Below are 27,448 nucleotides of genomic sequence, written 5' to 3'. Positions count from 1 at the left end.
ATTCCCCTCTTTAATTTTGCTCCTTTACATGGATGACATCCTCCTGTGCCATAAAGACCTTACCATGCTACAAAAGGCATATCCTTTTCTACTTAAAACTTTAAGTCAGTGGGGTTTACAGATAGCCACAGAAAAGGTCCAAATTTCTGATACAGGACAATTCTTGGGCTCTGTGGTGTCCCCAGATAAGATTGTGCCCCAAAAGGTAGAGATAAGAAGAGATCACCTCCATACCTTAAATGATTTTCAAAAGCTGTTGGGAGATATTAATTGGCTCAGACCTTTTTTAAAGATTCCTTCCGCTGAGTTAAGGCCTTTGTTTAGTATTTTAGAAGGAGATCCTCATATCTCCTCCCCTAGGACTCTTACTCTAGCTGCTAACCAGGCCTTACAAAAAGTGGAAAAGGCCTTACAGAATGCACAATTACAACGTATTGAGGATTCGCAGCCTTTCAGTTTGTGTGTCTTTAAGACAGCACAATTGCCAACTGCAGTTTTGTGGCAGAATGGGCCATTGTTGTGGATCCATCCAAACGTATCCCCAGCTAAAATAATAGATTGGTATCCTGATGCAATTGCACAGCTTGCCCTTAAAGGCCTAAAAGCAGCAATCACCCACTTTGGGCAAAGTCCATATCTTTTAATTGTACCTTATACCGCTGCACAGGTTCAAACCTTGGCAGCCGCATCTAATGATTGGGCAGTTTTAGTTACCTCCTTTTCAGGAAAAATAGATAACCATTATCCAAAACATCCAATCTTACAGTTTGCCCAAAATCAATCTGTTGTGTTTCCACAAATAACAGTAAGAAACCCACTTAAAAATGGGATTGTGGTATATACTGATGGATCAAAAACTGGCATAGGTGCCTATGTGGCTAATGGTAAAGTGGTATCCAAACAATATAATGAAAATTCACCTCAAGTGGTAGAATGTTTAGTGGTCTTAGAAGTTTTAAAAACCTTTTTAGAACCCCTTAATATTTTGTCAGATTCCTGTTATGTGGTTAATGCAGTAAATCTTTTAGAAGTGGCTGGAGTGATTAAGCCTTCCAGTAGAGTTGCCAATATTTTTCAGCAGATACAATTAGTTTTGTTATCTAGAAGATTTCCTGTTTATATTACTCATGTTAGAGCCCATTCAGGCCTACCTGGCCCCATGGCTCTGGGAAATGATTTGGCAGATAAGGCCACTAAAGTGGTGGCTGCTGCCCTATCATCCCCGGTAGAGGCTGCAAGAAATTTTCATAACAATTTTCATGTGACGGCTGAAACATTACGCAGTCGTTTCTCCTTGACAAGAAAAGAAGCCCGTGACATTGTTACTCAATGTCAAAGCTGCTGTGAGTTCTTGCCAGTTCCTCATGTGGGAATTAACCCACGCGGTATTCGACCTCTACAGGTCTGGCAAATGGATGTTACACATGTTTCTTCCTTTGGAAAACTTCAATATCTCCATGTGTCCATTGACACATGTTCTGGCATCATGTTTGCTTCTCCGTTAACCGGAGAAAAAGCCTCACATGTGATTCAACATTGTCTTGAGGCATGGAGTGCTTGGGGGAAACCCAGACTCCTTAAGACTGATAATGGACCAGCTTATACGTCTCAAAAATTCCAACAGTTCTGCCGTCAGATGGACGTGACCCACCTGACTGGACTTCCATACAACCCTCAAGGACAGGGTATTGTTGAGCGTGCGCATTGCACCCTCAAAACCTATCTTATAAAACAGAAGAGGGGAACTTTTGAGGAGACTGTACCCCGAGCACCAAGAGTGTCTGTGTCTTTGGCACTCTTTACACTCAATTTTTTAAATATTGATGCTCATGGCCATACTGCGGCTGAACGTCATTGTTCAGAGCCAGATAGGCCCAATGAGATGGTTAAATGGAAAAATGTCCTTGATAATAAATGGTATGGCCCGGATCCTATTTTGATAAGATCCAGGGGAGCTATCTGTGTTTTCCCACAGAATGAAGACAACCCATTTTGGATACCAGAAAGACTCACCCGAAAAATCCAGACTGACCAAGGGAATACTGATGTCCCTCGTCTTGGTGATGTCCAGGGCGTCAATAATAAAGAGAGAGCAGCGTTGGGGGATAATGTCGACATTTCCACTCCCAATGACGGTGATGTATAATGCTCAAGTATTCTCTTGCTTTTTTACCACTAACTAGGAACTGGGTTTAGCCTTAATTCAGACAGCCTTGGCTCTGTCTGGACAGGTCCAGACGACTGACACCATTAACACTTTGTCAGCCTCAGTGACTACAGTCATAGATGAACAGGCCTCAGCTAATGTCAAGATACAGAGAGGTCTCATGCTGGTTAATCAACTCATAGATCTTGTCCAGATACAACTAGATGTTTTATGACAAATAACTCAGCAGGGTTGTGAACAAAAGTTTCCGGGATTGTGTGTTATTTCCATTCAGTATGTTAAATTTACTAGGGCAGCTAAATTGTCAAAAAGTCTTTTTCAGTATATGTTACAGAATTGGATGGCTGAATTTGAACAGATCCTTCGGGAATTGAGACTTCAGGTCAACTCCACGCGCTTGGACCTGTCGCTGACCAAAGGATTACCCGATTGGATCTCCTCAGCATTTTCTTTCTTTAAAAAATGGGTGGGATTAATATTATTTGGAGATACACTTTGCTGTGGATTAGTGTTGCTTCTTTGATTGGTCTGTAAGCTTAAGGCCCAAACTAGGAGAGACAAGGTGGTTATTGCCCAGGCGCTTGCAGGACTAGAACATGGAGCTTCCCCTGATATATCTATGCTTAGGCAATAGGTCGCTGGCCACTCAGCTCTTATATCCCATGAGGCTAGTCTCATTGCACGGGATAGAGTGAGTGTGCTTCAGCAGCCCGAGAGAGTTGCACGGCTAAGCACTGCAATGGAAAGGCTCTGCGGCATATATGAGCCTATTCTAGGGAGACATGTCATCTTTCATGAAGGTTCAGTGTCCTAGTTCCCTTCCCCCAGGCAAAACGACACGGGAGCAGGTCAGGGTTGCTCTGGGTAAAAGCCTGTGAGCCTAAGAGCTAATCCTGTACATGGCTCCTTTACCTACACACTGGGGATTTGACCTCTATCTCCACTCTCATTAATATGGGTGGCCTATTTGCTCTTATTAAAAGGAAAGGGGGAGATGTTGGGAGCCGCCCCCACATTCGCCGTCACAAGATGGCGCTGACATCCTGTGTTCTAAGTGGTAAACAAATAATCTGCGCATGAGCCAAGGGTATTTTATGACTACTTGTACTCTACCTTTCCCGTGAACGTCAGCTCGGCCATGGGCTGCAGCCAATCAGGGAGTGATGCGTCCTAGGCGAAATATAACGCTCCTAAAAAAGGGGACGGGGTTTCCGCCATGCTCTCTCGCTGGCATCTCTCTGGCTCTGCGCGCCCTGCGCTCGCTCGCTGCCTAAAGATGTAAACAATAGAGCGCGCGCGCCGGAGCTCTGGCTCCTAAAGATGTAATTGAAGGGGCTTTCGTTTTTGGGGCTGGGCGCTGGGCACTTGCCCTCCTGGCTCCCAAAGATGTAAGCAATAAAGTTTTGCCGCAGAAGATTTTGGTTTGTTGCGTCTTTCCTGGCCGGGCGTGAGAACGCGTCTAATAAGACTTGTGGTCTGATAGACTCCATTCTTTTCCCTCTCTCCAACCCTGCCTGCCCAGAAAGCCTCTGAACAGAGGAAAGGCACCAGAAGACCAGCTCTGCATTCCTGAGAGCCGCTGCAAACGCTCCCCTGAAGTCAACAGCCACCCAGCATGTGATAAACACAGCAGTTTCCTTTGCCTGCGATGCATAAAAATCTTCCCTACCATAGCCAGCCTGTGACTTTTTCCTGTCTCAATGCCTGGTAGCTCACTGGAAAATATGCCTACCTTTTTAACTTATAATTTGACTTGAATTGGCTTATTTCTATTGTGGAAAAAAACCCTATTATCTTGGTGCCAAAACCTGGGAGTGGTTGATCCTCCATCATGGCAGGCCAGACCAACCTGGCCATGGGAGTCACTCCTTTCCCCATATCTTTCTCTCTGCCTGATGAGATTGATTTTTGAATCAATAAGCACCCCTTTTTCTCACCCATTACCCAGAAGTACCAGGTACTTCTTCTGGGTTTAAGACCCACATGATCCCCTGCCAAGAATGCTGGCTTCATCAGGGCAAGCCCATTATACAACAAAGACAGTCTTTGTTCCAGGTAGCCTTTTGATCCAGAGCTGTTTGACCCAGGGTTACTCCATTCCCACTACTGTATGACTCCAGGCTTCATGTATGACTCTGCACACTAAGTCCTTTGGTTTCTGTGGTGGTTTGAATATTCTTTGCCCATGAAAGAGGTACTATTGGGAGGTGTGTCCTTGTTGGAGGAAGTGTGTCACTCTGTAAACAGCTTTGAGGTCTCCTTATGCTCAAGCTCCACCCAGTGCAGAAGACATTCTCTTTTCCTGGCTTCCTTAAGATCAAGATGTAGAATTCTCATCTCCTCTAGCATGATATCTGCCTGTAAGCTGCCTTGCTTCCTGCCATGATGATAATGGACTGAACCTCTGAACCAGTAAGTCAACCACAATTAAATGTTGTCCTTTATAAGACTTGCCTTGGTCATGGTGTCTCTTCACAGCAATGAAACTCTAAGACACCAACTCAGGCTGGGGAAATGGGCATTGCCAAGTATAAAATCAACTCCCAGACACCCCTGGGGTGCCTGTTGCAAAGTTTATTCAAATTAGGGTTGTCTCCCACCTCTTCTTTCTCTGTGGCTTGTCCTAAGTACACTCTAATTTGAACCAATCTGAATGGCCACCAGAGGGCAATCTAGGCCTTAGCATGCTCAGTAATCGTGACCATTTCTGCCTGCTCAGAGACCAGTGGCCTGAACTCCTCCCCTATGTCCACGTATTATGGGAACTGCACTCCTGCCCCAATGACCTCCCTTCAGCCTCTGGCCAGAGCGCCTGTGCTCCAGGCCTGAGGACTTTGGTCTCAGCTGAAATGCATTAGAATTCCATGAGTGCACCTTTCTGAGCCCTTGGTGTGTGGGAGAACGGGAGTCCCATCAGGATGAGTGACCCCCCACTCGTGTCCCAAGCCCTTGTAACACATGCCGAAGCTGCAGTGTGAACCACGGACCTGGCTTTGGTCTGGTGTGAGGACTGGGGCTTCAACCACTGTAGAACAAGGACTCTGTACCAAGCAGGGTTGGGCACAGGAAACGTCATCAGAGGTAACTCTTCAAAGTTAGTCTTAAGGACAAGTAGACAAGAGAGTAGGAAAAAGACATTGAACAGGGTTCTTGGCCTAGTGGATGAGGAGCCTGGCAGGGAATAGCGATGCTTAGCCCTCTGGTTGCCTACTGACTAGATATGACTGCCATGGGCAAACACTCAGCACTCTGAGGCTCAGACTCCATCTCTGCCCACGATGCAGCTCAGTGACAGACGAAGAGCGATATTCTACTCCACAGCTCACAGAAGCCTTTCCTGTGGTCTTAGTGAATTCTCACTATCACACTGGACAGCAGAAATAATGGGAGGATCCTGTGTCTGTGATCACAGCACTCAGGAAGCTGGAGCAGGGAGATTTCCACAAGCTCAGCGTTAGCCTAGACTACATGGTAAGTTCCAGGCTTTCCTGGGCTACATAAAGGTATCTTGTCTCAAACACACACACACACACACACACACACACACACACACACACACACTCTCTCTCTCTCTCTCTCTCTCTCTCTCTCTCTCTTTCTCTCTCACATTCACATATACACACTCACACATACTCACACACACTCACACAAACACACACATACACACTTACACACACTCACATACACTCACATACACTAACACACGCACACACACTCACTCACACACAGTGCTAGGAGGAGCCCTGGATACACAGGAACCACAGCTGGGGAGGTATGTGAGATGGGCCAGGGTTGGAGGGCAGCGGCTCACCGGCCTGTAGCTCCTCTGCAGAATGCAGCTGCTGCCCTTACATAAAGGGTACAGGGTTTACCAGTGTCGGGGAGCAGAGTGGACGGATGAGCTCAGCCACCACAGGAAACAGTAGGGTCCATCTGTAGATGTGCTGTCCCTCGGCCACCCTGCCCGAGGGGCACGTTCCCTGGCTGTGCTTCTCCGAGCTCTTATTGAATCAGCTTGATGGGAAGTCGGTCTGGACGTGACAGTAAGAAGATGCTGGGAAGCCAGACACATAGCTATGTACAGTTAACGGGAAATTAAAAGGGTTACTGCACCAAGAAGGAGCCAGCGTTTTTTTTTTTTTCTCTCTTTTTCCTCCAATTATACAGATGCCTATCTATACATAGATGGGTTGTCGGATGAAGACTAAAGTGTATTTCAAAATATCTTTTGGAAGCCATTGCTCCTTCTCCCATCAGAGACATAGTGTAGAGAACAAGAAATATCACAATTTCCTCTGCCATTATATAGATGAGTATATACATGCATGCCCACTCACAGTGTGAAACACATTTCTTACTGTGGGTTTCAGAGAGTTTGGTAAACACCAGCTTGCTTTCTACCTGGTGCCTGGAATATTACAGATACAACAGGCATGTCTGAACTGTGGATGGAGGAGAAACAGGGCCCCAAGAACTTATCATGGGGTCACACAGGCAAGCGGGAAGTCTATATTACCCCTGGATGTCTGGCTGAGGCACATGTCAGGCCAGCCAGACGGCCCCCCTCAAGGCACTAGACACCATACAGACACTGAGACAGAGCTTAGGGGGAATGCTTGCTACCTTTAACTTCGGCCTGAAGGAATTCTGAGCAGTGCTCCGCAGAGAACCTGAACTTAGAAATGCAAGGCACAGAAGGAACCTTCTAGAAGTCATGGCATTCTGAGAACAATAGTAGCAGAAGCCAGGTGACTCCACGAAGCAGATGACTCCCTAGAACAATGCTTGCGCTTGCCTTGTTTTGTGTCTTCTACGTTTATTCTGAGTTTGCTTTGTTCCATAATGCTCAGCACTCAAAGAGTGTAGACTCCTAGTGTTTGCACTTGAAGTCTCCCTTCATACTCTCCCAGCTACCTGGTTTGGTCTTTCCACTCTGTTTTCCCTCTATTGTTTTCACCTTAAAAGCTTTTGTTTCTCCTCCATTTTGGCTCTCTGCACAAGTACATCACCCCTTAGGTTCAGGTGCTAACCACTACAGTTTCAATGCCTGTCACTTTCCCTAGTTAGGCTCTTTCATTTCTGAGGTTTGTTTTTGCTCTCAACCTGTTGAAATTGCTATTTTGATTCCTTTCGATTTCTTCTGATTTGATCTTAGCTCCTCTCCGCAGCCTTCACCTTTATTAGGTTTGCAGCATACTTCTTTGGCTGTGATTTAATTACTCTGCTCCTATATAGAGTGCATTCATCATCTGACAAACAACACAGGCAGAAGTCAGGCTCTCGCCCTCTGCCCTTCTCAAATACCCTCCCCAGTAAACACCCGAGATAACAGAGAGGACTGAGAGGATGGCCTGTACCAATGTGCTCCTGCTTTGTTGCTTTCCCTTTGATCCTTGTGACTCTTGGCAGGGATGGGGGAGGGGGGACTATGGGTGAGGCAGATCTGTTAGCTTCCTTCTGCTCACAGAGAGGAAAGTGTGCTGAGCAAGGGGAGATGCAGGGCTCTGAAAGCCCCAGGAACCCTGATGGTTGCCTACCTGCCTGACTTCCTTCCTTCCTTGCTTGCTTCCTTGCTTGCTTCCTTCCTTGCTTGCTTCCTTCCTTCCTTCCAAATTCAAAGGAGATGGTGAGGAATGATCTTTAAAGGAGCAGATTTTTTTTTCAACCCCAAGACTGATGGTTCAATGACCATGGTCAGGAATCCTACCATTTCATGACCTGAGTTTCTGAGAGGATGTATGCTTAGTGAGGTCCAGCATAGAGACAATACTCATACTGCCATCTGAACAAAACGCTCAGTAAGGAGGTGTCCTGGTGAGAGATTAAAAGTCAGGGCTCAGAGGAAAGGCAGGTATCAGAAGCAGCCCTGAACCCCAAGGACCGAGACAGGGCGTCCAAGGAGAGGCACCCAGGGAGACTGTCACAAAGATGGAGAGGACATGGCATGGCCAGATGGATGGCAGCAAAGGTCACTGCCACTTCCAGTCAGGGGCTTTCCAGCAAGCCCCAGAGTATTAGGGAAAGCCATTACCTGGAGGGGACCATGCCTCAGGTTGTTCTGAAAAGTGCCTCACGGGATGGGGATGGGATGTTCGTAGGAACGTGGTCACCAGACACCCTTCACTGAGGAACTGCGCAGGTCAGCTTACCTGGTGAAGCATTTACAGAGATGTGCTCTGCAGCATAGCGGTTCACTGGAAGGTGCTCTGGGATGCCTGCCACTGGTTACTGCAGAACACACACTCACTTGCATACACACATGCACATACATGCACACAGTGCAGTGAAACATTGGAAACAACACAAGCAGTGTTTCTGCAGCATGCTATCCTGACAAAGCTTACCAAGTACTCGCTGGGATGAGGAAGGAGCCTTGTGAACAATGGCTGAGTGAAGACAATATGCTGATGGTGGCTCTGTGGCCATTCAGCTCCATTGTCACCCTTCTGCACGCCTAAGCTGAGTACAAGGACACTGCTCTGTTGAGATTTAACAAGATGTCACCTGTTAAATGTTAACAAGAAGTTATAACCCAATGCCAAAATTAAGAGGTGTGCAATGCAACATTGCTTTTACAGCCAACAATGCAAATCACCCTCGTGTTCCATCACAGCTCCACTGGGTATCTCCTGCCTAAGGGTGATATTGTAGGGGTACTGTCACCAACGAAGTAACTATAAAGAATATATATATATATATATATATATATATATATATATATATATATATATATATATATATTTGTGTGTGTAGCATATATTCTTTAAATACATATGCAATACATGTATATATGTCTATACACAAAGACAGCCTCATTACCAAAAAGCTGACTTGAAAGTCACAGTTGGAAGGTGAGTTTATGTCTCCCTCAGCCCCCACACAGAAGCACAGTGACCATTTTTTTAGCTGAAGAAAAGAACCAAATCTTCACTCAGAAGGGAGATTCCTCACCTGGCCTGATGCTCTTTGCTTCATTGGTTTTGGTTATAGCCTTCCACCAGCCATTACTGTTCATCATGGGACTACCAAGGGGTTTCTTGGGAGAAGCCCTTCTTCATGCCCAGTGTGTAAGAGCAACTGAATTTCTGTTTGGTGGTTTCTAATCACTTCATCCAGTAGAATAAATCTTTATTTGGAGCTTGTAGATTCAGCTATAAAAGCACACTCATGTGACCAGCTGGCAGGCTCTTAAGACTCGGGGACTCACACCCGTGATCTCCAGAGAGCGAGCTTCCTTGGCCAAGTCCACTCAGATTCTTGTCCTTGCCACCATAACTGTTCTCCTGAGCCCATGGACAGGCACTGGGAGGGCTGCGATCTAAACTAAACTCACCAAGTATGCCATGGTCATCCGGCAATGCGCTAACACGGGACACATATCCTCACAATCCTCGGTCATCCAAGAGGATTGGAGAGAGAGAGAAGAAGAGCTGGATCATGAGAGAAACGATGATAGGCTGAGTTAGGTGCTTTCAAGAAGAAAGGGACAGTTCACCTAGCACTTAAGAAAGATACCTAAGGTCATGTGCATTGAGTCCTGGAAGCGTCCCTCATCCTGGCTTTCTGGGATGTGGGGGAGTACTGTGGATATTCTGAACTTTCTGGCTAATATCCACTTATCAGTGAGTACATGCCATGCATATCCTTTAGGGACTGGGTTACCTCACTCAGGATATTTTCTAGTTCCTACCATTTGCCTGCAAAATTCATGATGCCCTTGTTTTTAATAGCTGAATAGCATTTCACTGTGTACATGAACCACAATTTCTGTATCCATTCTTTGATTGAGGGATATCTGGGTTGTTTCCAGTTTCTGCCTATTACAAATAAAGCTGATATGAACATAGTGGAGCACGTGTCCTTGGGGTATCTTTTGAGTATATACCAAGGAGTGGTATTGCTGGGTCTTCTGGTAGAAGTAGTTCCAATTTTCTGAAAAACTGCCAGAAAATTTCCCAGAGTGATTATACCAGTTTGCAACCCCAGCAGTAATGGAGGAGTGTTCCTCTTTCTCTGTATCCTCACCAGCATGTGCTGTTACTTGCCTTTGTGATCTTGGCCATTCTGATTGGTGTAAGGTGGAATCTCAGGGTCATTTTGATTGATGACTAAGGATGTTGAGCGTTTCTTTAGGTGCTTCTCAGCCACTCAAGATTTGTAGAGAATTCTCTTGTTTAGTTCTTATCTTAGTTAGGGTTTTACTGCTGTGAACAGATACCATGACCAATGCATCTCTTATAAAGACAACATTTAATCAGGGCTGGCTTACAGGATCAAAGGTTCAATCCAGTATCATCAAGGTGGGAGTATGGCAGCATCCAGGCAGCTAGGATGAGGGTCTTAAAGCCTATGCCCACAGTGACACACCTACTTCAACAAGGCCTCACCACTCCCTGGGCTGAGCATATACAAAACATCACAGTTCTTGATGGGTTATTTGGAATTTTTAGTCTAAATTCTTGAGTTCTTTATATATTTTGGATATTAGCCCTCTCTTGGATAAAGAATTGGTGAAGATCTTTTCCCAATCTGTAGACTGCCATTTTGTCCTTTGCCTTAAAGAAGATTTTTCAGCTTCATGAGGTCTCATTTACTAATTCTTGACCTTAGTTTCTAAGCCATTGGTGTTCTGTTCAGGAAATAATTTTCTCTTGGGCCAATGTGTTCAAGGCTGTTTCTCACTTTCTCTTCTATTAGATTCAGTGTATCTGGTTTTACGTTGAGGTCTTTGATCCATTTGGACTTGAGTTTTGTGTGGGGTGAGTTGGGATATGGAACCTGAAGGGACCACCTCCAGTAGCCAGACAGGACCACCAGTGGAGGAATGGGTACACCAAACCACCTACATAATTTCTGACCTAAAATTGGTTCTATCTAACAGAAATGCAGGGACAAAGATGGAGCAGAGACTGAAGGAATGGCTGATTAGTGACTGGCCCATTTTGAGACCCATCCTATGGGCAGAGACCAATCCCTCACACTATTAATGATGCTATATACTATGTTGTGTTTGCAGACAGGAGCCTAGCATAGCAGCCCTCTGTGAGGCTCTACTCAGCAACCGAGACAGATGTAGATAATGACAAACATTGGATGGAGGTCAGGGACCACTGTGAAAAAGGCAAGGACTGAAGGCCCTTAAGGAGATGGCAACCCCACAGGAAGACCAACAGTGTCACCCAACCTGGACCCCTGGGAGCACCCAGAGACTAAGCCACCAAACAAAGAGCATATATGGGCAGTTCTGAGTCTCCCTATACTCTGGCCTCAAAGGGAGTGGATGCGGCTAGTCGTGCAGAGACGGGATGAACAAGGATGGAGGGATATTGAGGGAGGGCTGCCCTCTCAGGGGCAAAGGGGAGGGAGGAGAGAGGGGGACTGGGATGGGGAGGACAACATCTGGGATGTAATAAACCCATTCTCAGAACTGGATCTTTTATTCACTAGTCTCTGATGTCTAATGAGATATCATTTCTCTGTTATAACTCCATCTTACTTACACAGATACACCCCCCCCCACACACACATTTAATTTTTTTTTTAAAAGAAAGATACCTAGACATAGGCATTTGACTGCCAATGATGAAGAGGCAACTGGAAAATACAGATGGGAATGTACATACAGGGGACTGTAAGCAGCTTTTGATTTGGGAAAAATGTGCAGAACATCTGGAGCACGCTGCTGTGGAAAAGCACTCAGACAAGACTTAAAGGAAGCCAAGCAGCTGAGCAGGAGTGCCTGGAACTGACAGCAGCGTGAAGGGAGAGGAGACACTGTGAAAAAGTGTAGTTAGTAAGAAGAGGTGGTAAGGAGATCGCATTCATGAACACACACACACACACACACACACACACACACACACACACACACACAAACAGGGAGAGGAGGAAAAAAGCCAGATGAACTAGCACGATGAAGCATTTAGCAGAGAGCATATTGCTCTGAGAACTTTAGTAGTGAAGGTCTGAACACACTGTGAGGGAAAGGAGCTCCCAGATGGGATGCGTGTGACCAGCTCTCAGGGTGTAGGCCTCAGCCTCTGAGTCTAGGTGAGTGGAAGGGCAGAACCTGCCAAGTGGCAGGGGGTAGATGTCAGATGGAATTGGTCCAGAGCCTGGTTCATTTCCAGATCACTAAGCTTCCGTTGGCACAGTAACTAAAAGTGAAAGTGCTTGTGTGGAGTCCGTATCGTGTGGCTCTTAAATGGGACTTGTTCTTGTTTCTTCCCTGGTAGCAGTTCTCTCAGGAACCACTCTAGAACCATGTTACTCTTTAGGAAAGAATCCTACCTTCTCACCCCACCCCCCAATCCGGGGAGCACCTCCAGGCACAGCACATGATGATGGTCTCAGTTACTATTGCTTAGCAACTGCTCCAACTCGACACTGTTTCTCTAACTGCAATATGCTCATGGTTCTGGGCAATCAGGAGATGGTGCCATGGGTTGGCTGGGGTCTGGACTGGAGCAACGCTTCTCCACAGGGCTCAGTTCCTCAGGGATGGTGGCTGGGCCTAGAGGCCCGAGAGACAGCAGGGCATATGTATGGGTCACCTTCAATGGCCTCACTCCAGAATGGGCAGTACTGTTCTACTGAGTAGAAGAAGTGTCTATCCAGCCCAGATCCGAGGAGTGAGAGACTGTATTACAGACTCTACCTCCTGATGTGAGAAGCATCATTGAATTTGCAGTATTGCCCATAGTAAACACTACATAGATGTCTGTTTCCAGCAATTACAACATTTTGGAAAAGCAAAGGAAGTCAGAGTGGTGTGCAGTCCTGGAACGTCTACACAGAACTCAGAAATAGTGCTGCAAACTTGATCAACCTTAAAGAATGCTGCTCGCAGCTGTGCTACAGCAAATACTGCAGTCTTGTTCAATCTCTCCATAGGAGATAAAACAGCATTCGTGTTTACTGCATTCATGTCACTACCCACAACAGCCAAGGTAAGGAGCCAGTGAGATGTCTATCAGCCAGTGAGTGGACAAAGGCAATGCACTGTATGATCTGAGCCAAACTGCACCATCTAGAGGGAAATGAATGGAATTGGAGACCTCGGTGTTAAGTGAAATAAGCCACTCAGAAAGTCAAATGCTACACACTCTCTCCTGGGCAGACTATATACTTAAATACATCTAAAGAGAAATATAGGAGTGATGTGAAGGTAGGTGTATGGGGAGGAGACGAGGCCTGGGGCAGGCAAAGACCAAGAGTGGCATGTTCTCTCACCTGCAGCAGTGAGCCAAGGTCACACAACTTTTCATACAGCTCCTCCATTTTGGTTGAACTGTGACGATTCCAGAATCCAAGGTGATCTGGCCAAGGTAATTAGGTCTCTAGAACCAGAGACCTATTTCTCTCAACGTCTTCTCTGCTCACTTGCTCCAGTAATGGCCAACCCGGAAAGACCTTGACCTAACGTTCTGTGACTGTGTGAGTACTCACTGCTTACCCTAGCTAAGGCCACCTAGGGCCAAACCAGCAAACCTTTCCATACAGTTCCCCTCCCTCTTCCTCTCAAGTATTTAAGAGGAGACTTTTACTCTGTCATGCTGATCTGAGCTCTCCTTGGAGCCTCTGTATGCTGTTGCCTGTCTATCTGTGACATTAATCTCTTTTCTAATACATAAATGCATATAACATAAAATGATAATTATAAATACATACATACATACATACATACATACATACATACATATCATAACATATGCTATATGTGTCTCGGTGTCACCCTTGAATCTAAAACCTGAAACCTTCTCATGTGCATATGTGTGACACCGAAGTGAGATTATTTGGGGTGAGGCAGTGAGGGCTGAGGGAGCAAAACCCAGTGATAGGTGCACACACACAGTTAAACAAAGCCAAGTGTTTCACAGCACATGTCCAAGACAGTAAAGATTTCTGCACATAAGGAAGGGGTACGGGAGCCCCGCAACCCCTGAGGTGCTGACCAGCAGCCGTGCAGAGGTGTGCTGGCCAGCAGTTGGCGTGCGGGCCCGGGCTCCCCTGAGGTGTGCTGGCCAGCAGCTATGCAGGCCACAGACAGCAGTTAAGGCCCTGAGGTTCTGAGTGAAACTGTGAAGCAGTGAAGCTGGTGCCACAGAGCAGAGCTGGATTCTGGTCACGGCTTCAAGGCTGTATCTTGCACTGTGTTTACAAAATATCTTTCACAAGTTAGAACAGCATCTACCATAGATGGGCTTAATTTTGGTACAAAGAAATAGGAAAGGATAATATGTTAATTCATATTTGTTGTAAAGATTCCAGAAACGCAAGCATCAGAACTTTGAATGATGATTCCCACAGTAACTGTAACTGCTACACAACATGCATAATGGAAGCCACGTTAGCAGCACGGACCTTGACAGAAAGCACTGGGTAAGCAGGAGGGGATGAGTTATGCCTGCTGTGGGGCTCCTCACTTTCAAGCAGCAGAGAATATATAAAAATCGAAACCATAAATGCATACATTATTTTGAGGTTTACTTCTAATTTTTGATTCAATTTTATCACCTTTGCATCCAAACTACATTTTCCTTTTATAAGCTGCAAATAAATGTCTCGTGAGGGTGAGGGTGAGGCTGGAATCTGCAACATTCAGCCTGGGTATCTTTTCCTCACACACGCTGCCTGCCAGGTATAGCCCTGCTGTGCCTTGCACTCTCTGAAATGCTAGGACATGTCTGCAGAGGTCCATTGGTCTACTTCCCTGTTCTCAAACCTCAACACCACCATGGGGCAGAAGAGAAAAAATACCAGTAGAACCAGGAATATCACAGAGCAGCTTAAGAAGGCACCGAAGCCCAGTAGAGGAAGAAACCAGTTACCATGGCTGTCCCCCCGTGTGTGCCTAAGCAGCAGTGAGAGCAAGCGCACAGCATATTTACAACTTCCGAAATGTTCAGTGACAGCATATCTCATCCGTCCTGCCACACTGAGAGGTAAGCACTTCCCTTCGGCTCTTTGGGACTCTCAGAATATATTTAGGATATGTGTTATTTGCTGTATATACTCACGATTTACTTACAGAGCAGCTTCATGGAAGAAGATTACAGCTATAAGCAGACGTTTTAAGTTTTTTCTTTCAACTGTATTCTGAAAAGTCAAAAAGTGAAAGAGAAGCAGACAAGAACAAAAACCACCACAACAAACACCCTTGCCCTCTGAAAGTGTGCTGGGGTAAATTGATGCTGCGTGCTACTCTCAGCCTCTGAGGGTGAGCTCTGCTTCCCAGAAGCCTTCACGGCCAGGACATGCTCACTACATTCAGAGAAATGACTTTGGCTCAAGGGCAGTCCTCACTCTTACGGTCCTCCTGCTCCACCCAACCACGTCTCCAGTACGTTGCATCACGGTCTGGAAGGCACGCGGTCAGACTGTCTCTTATTACAAGAGCTAGTCACTCAAACTTCTGCTTGATCTCCTTCTGTGCTCACAGGGACACTTCTTTATGTAGCCAGGTGAAAGTTTCCTTTTTCTTTTATATAACACACCAACAAAACTGTCCATTAAGCTAAAAACTCAGAGCGCGAGAAACTTTGGTTTTACCTGCACCAGACTGTCAATGAAGAGATGATGGTCACTCTGTTGCCTGTGAGAGAATGCTTTGCTTATAACCATGGTACAATGTTTTAAACGCTAACTGGTAAGGAGGTCAGTGGATTAGTAAAGGAAGGAGTGGTTCTCAACCTTCCAAATGCTGCTTCTCATGTTGCAGTAACCCCAGCCACAAAGTTATTTTGTTGCTACTTTGTAACTGTAACTTTGCTACTGTTATGAGTTGTAATATAACTATCTGATATGCAGGCTATCTGACATGAGACCACTGGGAAGCGACCACTCCACACCCTAAAGGGATTGCAACCCACCATTTGAGACCACTACTCTAAAGGCTTACTGCACAAGAAAGGTTTTCTTTTCCTTTTAAAGTTTTTATTGATTCTGAGTTTCCCATCATGCACCCCAGTCCCACTCATCTCCTTGTCCCCTCATATCCACTCTCTACCCTTGCAATCTCCCCCCAAATAAAAAACAAACAACAAATAAAAAGCAAAGCATAGAAACATTTCATCGAGGAAGCTGTGGTGTCACAGTGAGTCTCACAGTAAACCTTCTGTCCACACATCTTTCCTTGTAAATGTCCACTGCAATGAGTCATTGGTCTGGCTTGAGGTCTTTGGTTTCTGTGACATCATCACTACAGGATCCTCACCGGGACTCCTACAGCTTTGGAACAGCAGGACTGGCTTGTTCATGCATCCCAACGATTTGCAGATGGTATGGATTTTGGGGATGGACAAATTCAGAGCCCTGGACCTGGGCCTGCGGGCTGCTGAGCTGCTCAGCCTGCCAGCTCTCCCTTACCTGCTCACCAGGGCGAGCTCTCCAGCACTGCTCTGGTTAGGCCACCCAGTGCTGCTACTGGCAAGAGGCAGGGTCAGCTGACAGCACCCATGTCTCCAGAGTTAAGTGCTCTGTTCTGCCCAGTCAAGGTGTGGGCCCACTCTCCCCAGTGCTGCAGGAGGTGAGGGGCCAGGCTAGTTTTCCCTGTACTTATTACCCTATAGGCAGCTTTCCTGACTGGTGGAGGCTACAAGGGAGGCATCTCTGTGCCCCAGCCACCCCACAACAGCCAAGTGAAGGGTCAGCTCTCCCACACTCACACACCCTTTGCCCAGGCCACCTCATGGCAGAGGAGTAGCAGGATCAGCTCTCCCTCACATAGAGGCCCAACTCACCTACTTCCAGGACAAGCTCCGCAGTGTTGCCTGGGCAAGGCGAAGGGCCAGCTCTCTAGAGGGCTGCAGCAAGTGAAGGGTTGGTCCTGTTCTGCACAGCCTTGGACAGCCACGTGGTCACGAGAGGCTGCCCCATCAGGGTTTTCCCTTGCTCTCTAGTGGCATTGAGCCTCAGATATGGACACCTATTCTTGCCTCTGCATAGCCACAGACTCAGACATGGCCCTCACTGGCAGCATGGTCTGAGGTGGCAGCATTGGCCACCAACCACAGGCTACTCCTCTCCACCCTTGAGTCTCCCACCTGACTAGCACATACTAACTAACACATCGTGGTGACTCCTGCAGAGCAGGCTGCCATGAAGCTGGTGGGCCCCTGGATGAAATCCTGTCTATGCACAGTGGGTGGGTATATACAGCCCACCTGTGTCATACATCAGAGAGCAGGTCTGTGGGTGGCACGTGGTCCATGGTCCACAGGCCTCTGTCTACTGTCTTCCTCCCAAGGTGCCTCAATTTGATTTGATGATTTGATTTTTATGTGTCCTAGGCATGACACAACTTTGGCCACCAGGGCAGGCAACAAGCTAGGATGAACAAGGACTGCCATGTGCTCTGCCCCTGACTGACAAAAGAGCAATATCACAAACAAGGTGTATCTGCCTATTGCCAGGGGATTAGAAGACTTCTTAATTGTTACCTACAATTAGAAAACAGTATTTGTAAAGAAAACAGATGAACATATAGATTCTTGGATGAAACACCTAAGATTCTCCTCAGACATGAATAGTAAATCTATAGGCACAGCCCACCCCAGCACGGCTCTCTGATGCCAAAGTCTGAAAGAGAAAAGAGTGTCTGAGAATGGTCACAAAACACAAGCTTGGCCATCTTTTCACCGCAGGAAGATGTGGAGGTGACTGACATCCTAGAAGAGTCAGTATTGGATGTGTCTTACTGATCCATCAGACATGAAGGCGGGGCCTTCAGTGTGTGTGCTCCATGTATGTCATCCAGTTTATGGGGCTGTCCTCAGGGACAGCATAGATCCAGCTGTCAGCAATCTGTCTCTTTCAGGACAAAAACTGAAGAGATACAATCAATTCTAGAAGTTCACAGTATGCTTAAAAATAAAAAGTAATAGGGCATGTTTCTCTGAGGGGTTACCACTAAAAATTCTCAGAGGCATGACTTCCCTAGATAAACAGCTACCAAAGCTGTGTCTCCATCTTCCTGTGCGATTAAAGCTGTGTCTCCATCTTCCTGTGCGAGTAAAGCTGTGTCTCCATCTTCCTGTGCGAGTAAAGCTGTGTCTCCATCTTCCTGTGCGAGTAAAGCTGTGTCTCCATCTTCCTGTGCGAGTAAAGCTGTGTCTCCATCTTCCTGTGCGAGTAAAGCTGTGTCTCCATCTTCCTGTGCGAGTAAAGCTGTGTCTCCATCTTCCTGTGCGAGTAAAGCTGTGTCTCCATCTTCCTGTGCGAGTAAAGCTGTGTCTCCATCTTCCTGTGCGAGTAAAGCTGTGTCTCCATCTTCCTGTGCGAGTAAAGCTGTGTCTCCATCTTCCTGTGCGAGTAAAGCTGTGTCTCCATCTTCCTGTGCGAGTAAAGCTGTGTCTCCATCTTCCTGTGCGAGTAAAGCTGTGTCTCCATCTTCCTGTGCGAGTAAAGCTGTGTCTCCATCTTCCTGTGCGAGTAAAGCTGTGTCTCCATCTTCCTGTGCGAGTAAAGCTGTGTCTCCATCTTCCTGTGCGAGTAAAGCTGTGTCTCCATCTTCCTGTGCGAGTAAAGCTGTGTTTCCATCTTCCTGTGCAATTAAAGCTGTGTCTCCATCTTCCTGTGCGAGTAAAGCTGTGTCTCCATCTTCCTGTGCGAGTAAAGCTGTGTCTCCATCTTCCTGTGCGAGTAAAGCTGTGTCTCCATCTTCCTGTGCGAGTAAAGCTGTGTCTCCATCTTCCTGTGCGAGTAAAGCTGCAGAATTCCAGAGGCATTACTATCCCAGAGTGAGCCCAAGGGAACTCTAGGAACAGGTAAGGGTCCCTCAGGAGCTGTCACGTGACCACCATAGAGTGGGCGGTGCATTCCGTGGTGTTTCTCTCTTCTGTTGGTTGTTGTTTGTTGCCCAGGCTGACCTTCAACACCCCCAGGGCTCAAAAATCGACTCGGCCTCCTGAACAGCCTGGACTGTAGGCAAGTGCATCCAAGTCAGGCTCACAGTATATCCTGAAGGATGTCCGAGGGCGGAGAAAGGTTAATAATGCATTGTAAACACCAAAGATTAGAGATGGCATATTCTGTATGGTTGGGAACATATGTCCATAGATAAACAGACCAAGACAGCACACACAAACCTATGAACGGAAGTAATTTCCTTTAGTGGGAACTAACACCTTTACTACTCACTTTTACAATGAGAGGAGGGTAAAAAGAATTAAGCATAAAGTTCCAATGTCATTGCTCTCTGCTTTCTATAACTCAAACACACAAACACAATGAAAGATATATTCTGTGGCCAGTAAACAAGTGCATTAACAATATTATGTTTTAAAGTCAAAAGTTCATTAATATTCAATTTTCCTAATTTTCTTCCCAAATTTACACAAAAGCAACATATTTAAAAACATATGAAAACCTAAGTTTTGCTCCAAGGCTGCAGTCTTCCATTCATTCTTCCTCATACATCCTTGAGTCTTAGAAAATGAACTTCATATGCTTGATCCCATAGGTCTTGAAGAAGACCATGATGATGAGCGCCCACAGCCCCAGGATGAAGCCTCCGGGAGGGTGCCAGTCTCTCGGCTTTGGCTTCTGCAAGACAAGGACAACATGGCCACCTCAGAGCTGAGAACGCAGCAATAGATAATGTATGTGCTGATGGGAGAGCGTTTAGTGGATGAGTTATAAGAGGGCGTGGCCCAGTGAACACCACACTGGGACAGCTACAGGGGCAGACTTCAAATGGGATAACTATCCTGTAAAGGAAGCTCGTGCCGCAGAGGGGCCTGCCCTGGCACAGCACAACCAACCGCCTCCTTCCTCCAAGTCACTCGGCAGGGAAGAGCCCTGCCGAAGTTTATCTCTCCATTAATTTATGCTTTATATGTCTCATCTTCCCTAGTGAACGCTGGCCCGATGAGGGCCCTGCTGCTGCTTACAGGAAGCACTCACACACCACACTCATTAGAGGGTGAGGACACAGTACAAACTACAGCTGCTTACGACCACAGCAGCAACCTTGGTTGTACTTTCCCTTCACAGAGGTGGCCCTGACCATGGTCTACTTCTTTAAAACTCACTGACTAGGGTGATGCCGGCCCGAGACTGTTTCTGGCAGAAACACTCTTTTTCTCTGAACTCTCAAAAGGCTGGCTCCTCCTTCCATGCTCCTATCTACCACATCAGTCACCTTTACCACTCATCTCACACCAGCCTGCTGAGCTCCAAGCCTGTCAGAGTCCAGCTGAGTGTCCTGTGTGCCTTCGTCTAGAGTCCACGTACACCTCTTCTCCCACACACCCACAGTCCACAGCTGAGTGTCCTGTGTGCCTTCGTCTAGAGTCCGCGTACACCTCTTCTCCCACACACCCACAGTCCACAGCTGAGTGTCCTGTGTGCCTTCGTCTAGAGTCCGCGTACACCTCTTCTCCCACACACCCACAGTCCACAGCTGAGTGTCCTGTGTGCCTTCGTCTAGAGTCCGCGTACACCTCTTCTCCCACACACCCACAGTCCACAGCTGAGTGTCCTGTGTGCCTTCGTCTAGGGAAGACCATTCTCCCACCTCACTGTGTCTTCAATAGCTGCATTACGGTTCTGTAACTGAGGTGTGTGCCTACTATGTCTTCATGTGTCAACCTACTGTAATGTTAACCAGGATGGTAACAGTTACAAGCTGAAAACTACCCATTCAACAAATGACCAACAAACAAAGGTTTTAAGTCACTAATTTGTGGAATGATTTATTACACATCAAAGCCATGAAATATAAACACTGAGCTGAAAGAAAAGTATTGACTCTTAAAGCCATAATAAAGACTCACACAGACAGACCCACTGTGGCTCCAATTTCAACAGTGGTGTGTACGTACGAAGGCCTGAGGGGACTGACTGGCTGCCCCACCAGGAGCTCTGCTGGGATGGGCGAGGCCTCACGGACACCGCACAGTGTTTATTCCCACTCTCCGGGCTCAGCATGAAGTACCTGGTCCCCTTGCCAGCAGTAGGTAAGGGGACCCATTAGCGACAGTCAGATGCTGCCCCCTGCTGGACAAGGAAACACCTCCCACTTCTGCTTTTGACCCTAGCTAAACTGACAGTGTGGTTAATCTAATTAGATAATTATGGATGACTGTCCTCCACTGGCACTTCCATTTTGATAGAACACTAATTATAATTTTTCCCTACCTTGCATTTCACTTTTATGAGATGAAAATACCTACTGTTAAAGCTTTTATTAATACCACTCTGTTCTCACTGGCCAATCTACAACTCCTGGGCAGGGGTGGGGGAGTAAACTTTCATTTGAAACTGTTATACATATCACAAAGTATATAAATGTATCTGTAATAACTACTGAGAAGAGCTCATGCTTGAAAGAAATATTCTCTTTCACAATCAGCACTCATCAATCATGTGAGTAAAAGAATAGATTTTTTTTCTTTTACTTACAATAGCGATTTAAAAACATAAGACAGGTAAGGATGCCTATAGCATGAGATGTCAGGTAAACAATTATGATAGTTTACAGAGAGGGATAAGGCTTTAAGGGGAAAAAAAAGAATAATGCTAGCTAATATTGTGGTACTGGCACAAAGCCAGAAAGATGGCCATAGAGAACAGAAAAGGCAGCCACCAGCGTGTGGTTAGCTAGGAGTCAAGAGGATGGGGAGCAGGTGGCTGTAACTTAGATACACTCTATTCATGCATGAACTTACCATTACTAAAGTTCACAAATGTCAATGGGTTACAACAATAAAAGCTTATTATACTTCCTTCACCTTTATCTGTGAGAGAAGGGCTCCAAGCCCCCAGCAAACATCTGAGAGCACAGGTAGTACGGAACTCAGTTTTCAATACAAACATTCTTAACACACACTGTGATGTTTAAATGGTGCAGTAAAAGGTTACTAATATTAATAAAATATAATTATTATAGCAACCTCCTACAGTAGATGTTATATGAATGTAAAAGAAAGAATTTACAGATGCTAGAACTCTCTGAAATCAATGGCAAGGAAGTACTGTTTCCACATTCTTAACACTGGATTAGTGTCAAAGTCAGATTTGTTTTAACTCAGCTCTGGAAACACAAAAATACACTCTATAGTTAAAACTTTAAATAAGTTAGATACAAACACAAAGGACAAAGGGGATAAAATGTAGGAAATGCACACAGTAAAAAGATTTATAAGCCCAAATGCAATGAGTGAGAACAAGAGAGCAAAGGTGGAGAACAGAAACAAATTCCTGAAATACCTGCACTTTACAGAGTATATAAATAAACTTAAAAGGAAATCAATAGGAAAATGTAACAGAAGAAGGGATTAGGCTCAGGGGGCTTCCCCCCAAGTCACAAGGCACAGGGCTAATCAATAAAGGAGATGGGGATCAAAGCTCTCACAAATCTATAAAGGGCTAATTCACTTTCTCTGTCATAAAAACAGTATGCAAATGTTTTGCTCTTTAAAATTAAACTAGCAAATGTTAATTAACAAGGTCAACTTCAGTTTTAGGTCTTTAAAATGTTCCTTCTTCCTCTAGAAGCCATAGTAAAGGAACCCAGAAGTGCTGACAAACGTTCACACGATTTCCAGTTTCACCTCCTCAGTAAACATCAGGAAACAAAAGAAGCTGACGGTGCCATGTAGCTGACCAACACGCTTATAAACAATTTTAGTGATTTAAGAGATTCCTATCCCATGATAAGGAAGTTAAAACAATATGCAAATTGAATATGAAATACAGCTTAGTATTCTATAGCAAAGTATTTAAAGGCGAGAAATATACTAATTTCTTAGTTCTGCTTCTCTGGAGGAAGTAGGATTGTAGGTGGACACTGCTCAACTCGGATTTATCTGCACTTTTTAAAACGTATATGGCTCTTCCGGTCCCAGGCGCTGCGGGAGCCACGGGTTACTTGGCAGTCACGGCCAAGTCCAAGAACCACACCACACACAACCAGTCCCGAAAATGGCATCAAGAAACCCCGGTCTTTTATGAAATTCCTAGGCAAATGGTTGGACCTGGAGGGCATCATCCTGAGTGAGGTAACCCAATCACAAAAGAACTCACATGATATGTACTCACTGATAAGTGGATATTAGCCCAGAAACTTAGTATACCCGAGATATAAGATACAATTTGCAAAACACATGAAACTCAAGAAGAACGAAGACCAAAGTGTGGACACTTTGCCCCTTCTTAGAAATGGGAACAAAACACCCATGGAAGGAGTTACAGAGACAAAGTTTTGAGCTGAGACAAAAGGATGGACCATCTAGAGACTGCCATATCCGGCGATCCATCCCATAATCAACCTCCAAACGCTGACACCATTGCATACACTAGCAAGATTTTGCTGAAAGAACCCAGATATAGCTGTCTCTTGTGAGACAATGCCGGGGCCTAGCAAACACAGAAGTGGATGTTCACAGTCAGTTATTAGATGGATCACAGGGCCCCCAATGGAGGAGCTAAAGAAAGTACCCAAGGAGCTAAAGGGATCTGCAACCCTATAGGTGGAACAACATTATGAACTAACCAGTACCCCACTGGAGCTCATGTCTCTAGCTGCATATGTATCAAAATATGGCCTAGTCAGCCATCACTAGAAAGAGAGGCCCATTGGTCACACAAACTTTATATGCCCCAGTACAGGGGAACGCCAGGGCCAAAAAGTGGGAGTGGGTGGGTAGGGGAGTGGGGGGGGAGGGTATGGGAGACTTTTGGGATAGCATTGGAAATGTAATTGATGAAAATACCTAATAAAAATATTTAAAAAAAAAGAAAGAAAGAAACCCCGGTCACAAAGATACGGAATCTCTTAAGGGGTTGACCCCAAGGTCCTGAGGAACACGTGCTTTGCCAAGAAGCACAACAAGAAAGGCCTGGAGAAGATGCAGGCCAACAATGGAAGGGCAGTGAGTGCATGCACAGAGGTCATCAAGGCCCTGGTGAAGCCTCAGGCCATCAAGCCCAAGATGTCAAGATGCCCCAGCCGCAAACTCAGCGCGTGGCTTTTATTGCTCACCCCAAGCTTGGGAAGTGGATTCGAATCTACATGGCCAAGGCGCAAAGGCTCTGCCAACTGAAGCCCAAGGTTCAATCCAAGGCAGAGGCCACAGCTCCAGCTAAGGCCCAGCTTCAGCTCCAGCTCAGGTTCCCAAAGGTGCCCAGGCCCCTGTGAAGGCCCCATAGGAAAGGCTGCTGCCAACGTGAAGACAGACGGACTGCTGGGACACACCTGCCTACACACTATTTGCAGATGACCAGTGCCCTATGTTGTTACAAATGAACTTGAGGCAAGATCTGTTTTAAAAAGTATATGTATAATGCACAGGCATTTTGAGGAAGGGAGTGTGTAAGGGGAATGCACAGAAAAAACTGCAATACAAGAGTCTCCGGGCTGGGAGAGCTGGGGTTTGGAGCTGCAGAAACCCACGTGATGCTGGCTGTGCCGCCCATGACTCGACTCCAGTCTCAGACAGCACACACGGGCATCCTCGCAGCAAGCCAACGGTTAGCCAGAGCTTCTACTTAACATGGGTACCGCGGAGGGCGGAGTGATCCGAGCACATTCTCCGTGTGTGTCCACTGCTGCTCCTACCATCTCAGGATTGCTATTTTAATACAACTCCATGGAACATTCTGGACATCCCTACAGCCCTGTGACAGATCAGTACCTCAGAGCATTTTGTAGTATAGCTGTATCTGAAGCAAGCTCCTATTAAAATATTCTTTATAATTTCATTCATGTGCATTAGAGCATTTCCTAAAATGACTAATTTTATACAGTTAAGGCCCTCTCCAGACTGCTGTTAAATACACTCTTCTTTTATTTTACCTACAGAAACATCTCCAACACAAAGGTGAACGGCTTACATAAAACACAGTGTCAGGGACCAGCACTCAGAAGCTCAAGGGCTCCCAATTATCACAATGTCTAATATTTCACATGAAAGAGCTGGGTAGCTAAGCAACGCTACACTCAGAGTTATGAACGGTTCACTCCCCCTTTCATGTTGCGAGAAAATTACCATATAACTTCAAAACACTTAGAGTACAGAACTAAGTATTAAATTTATGTAAAGACTAAACAGGATTTTTGAAATTATACATATTTATTGCTAAGCAAAGAGAAAATTACCAAAATTTCACCAAGATTCCTTTCTAAGAATAATGAGAGTTAATTATACTATACTCTAGAGAAACAAAATTATAAAACAATCTACCAAGGTTACAGTTACAATACTTGAGAAAATAATTGGTTTCCACTATCTACTTACTATAGTTTATTTGTATTTTCAATGTATTGATTCCCTTTACATAAAACCTAACTTATATTTTTAATATGTATGATGGTTTTGCCTGCCTGTATCACTGCAGACCATGTACACGCAGTGCCCACAGGGCCAGCAGAGGTGGTTGAATTCCCTTGGGACTGACCTTGAACACTTCTGTGAGTTACCACATAGGTTCTAGGAATCCAACAGGGGTCCTCTGGAAAAACAGCCTGCGATTTTAATTTCTCCAGCCCCCATGACTTAAAGGCTTCAAATCACATTAATAGCATAAGGGAAACCATGGTAGACAGCCTTGTAAGACAACCCCATGGTTCCCACTCCAAGAAAAACAACGGCTTCTAGGGCAGAGATGGGGCCTGTGACACAGAGGAGGAGGATTCTGAGATACATACACTGAGGGTCTCTACAACACAGAGGAGGAGGATTCTGAGATACATACACTGAGGGTCTCTACAACACAGAGGAGGAGGATTCTGAGATACATACACTGAGGGTCTCTACAACACTGAGGAGGAGGATTCTCAGATACACTGAGGGTCTCTACAACACAGAGGAGGAGGATTCTGAGATGATACACTAAAGGTCTCTAACAAAAGGAAGGTTACTGTAATGGAGTGAAGCCAGTAAGAAGGTCTGGATCTCAGAGAGAGACATCAAGGATAGATATGTTAGGAGCACCCCAACTACATCCTGGGTATTAGAGAATCAAAGCCACACATCGGAATGGACAGAGAGCAGGGAGCCGCACAAAGAGCAGAAAACCTTTAGACTCCAAGCAAGGAGTGAATTCCACACCATGGAGAACTATGCCGTGAGCAAGGAAGATGGCCCAGGGTCTCAGGAACATCACTGGCTGCTGTCCTGACTGAAGCTTCTGAGACCTGAGCAGAAGACTCAGTTGGGCCAGGGCCAGACTCCAGGAAAATGTGAAATAATGATGACTTTAAATTACTGTTTGCTACAAAGTAATACAAAACTAATGAACACATTTGGAGAAAAATGTATTGATAGGAAATAAAATTTGATATTTGTTGTCTGAGGCAACAATTCATAGTGATTACCATTTGTTTTAAAATAAATCCATAAAAACAAGATAAAATACTCCACTGTGACTCACTGTATTATCCATACCTATGTTTTCTACAAGGCCTTGCTCAAACACCGTATCCAAGTATCTAAGTCAGGGTTCTATGTGAAGAGACACCATTTCCTCTTATAAAGGAACGCATTTAATTGGGGCTGGCTTACAGGTTCAGAGGGTCAGCCCATCATCCTCATGGTGGGGAGCGTGGTGGCACACAGGCAGACATGGCAGCCGAGACTTCTCCATCCAGAGACCCAAAGACTCACTTCCCTCAGCAAGCTCATACCTACTCCAAAGCCACACCTCCCAGTTCCTCCCAAATAGTGCCGACTCCTGAGGACCAAGCATTCAAGTATGTGAGTCTGTGGGGGCCACTCTTTTCCCAACCAGCACAGGAGTAACACAAAGCTGCCCAGGAGGAGAGAAGGGGCTGAGCAACTGGGAAATGTAAAACCCGCACTTTAAACTGAGTCTGAAGGAAAGCATCTGAGGAGAGAAGCAGAGCACAGCCACGCAAGACTTCCTAAAGCTAAGGCCTGTGGGATTGCAGCCAGGGAGGCAGTGCCTAGGTCCAGACAGCGCTCCGTGGGAGCCCACAGGCCACTCCAGACAGGGACGCAGATCCGTGCTCTTTTCCTTCTCTTTTTTGTTTGTTGGTTGGTTGGTTTTGTCCAGTTCAGATGTGTTAGTTTTTATTTATCTTGTTATATTTTATTTCATATTATTATAATTATTATCCCACAGAAACCTGTGTGTTTGCTAATGACAGGGAGAAAGGGGTGGACTGGGAGCAGGAGGGGAGGAGAAACAGGAAGAATGGAGGGACTATAGTCAGGATATGCTGTGTGAGAAAAAAAAAATCTGTGTTCAATAAAGAAAAATAGCCTGCTATTCAAGATGCTAAAGCTAGTCTTCTGTCTATGGAAAAGTACCTGATAA

The 27,448-nt window shown here is 45.7% G+C and overlaps 1 protein-coding gene and 1 pseudogene across 10 annotated transcripts in view; one reads left to right on the top strand and one right to left on the bottom strand.

Moving 5' to 3' along the window:
- Positions 1-27,448, bottom strand: part of Pigk (phosphatidylinositol glycan anchor biosynthesis, class K) — a 128,842-nt gene that overhangs the window by 37,820 nt on the left and 63,574 nt on the right. For 2 of the 10 annotated variants that reach the window (NM_178016.3, NM_025662.5), the window contains one exon: positions 16,092-19,711. The exons of 7 other annotated variants lie outside the window; for them this stretch is intronic. In NM_178016.3, the coding sequence (NP_821135.1) occupies positions 19,595-19,711 (117 nt within the window). In that variant the 3' untranslated portion in view covers positions 16,092-19,594. Of the gene's footprint in view, positions 1-16,091; positions 19,712-27,448 lie in introns of those variants that run through there. One more of the 10 variants, XM_006501612.4, reaches the window with a different exon arrangement.
- Rpl29-ps1 (ribosomal protein L29, pseudogene 1) lies at positions 23,002-24,435 on the top strand (annotated as a pseudogene).

This window comes from Mus musculus, chromosome 3, assembly GCF_000001635.26.
Source record: "Mus musculus strain C57BL/6J chromosome 3, GRCm38.p6 C57BL/6J".
In the NCBI taxonomy this organism is placed as follows: Eukaryota; Metazoa; Chordata; class Mammalia; order Rodentia; family Muridae; genus Mus; species Mus musculus.
Note: the sequence above shows the minus strand (reverse complement) of the source record. Positions and strands in the feature narration are given on the sequence as shown.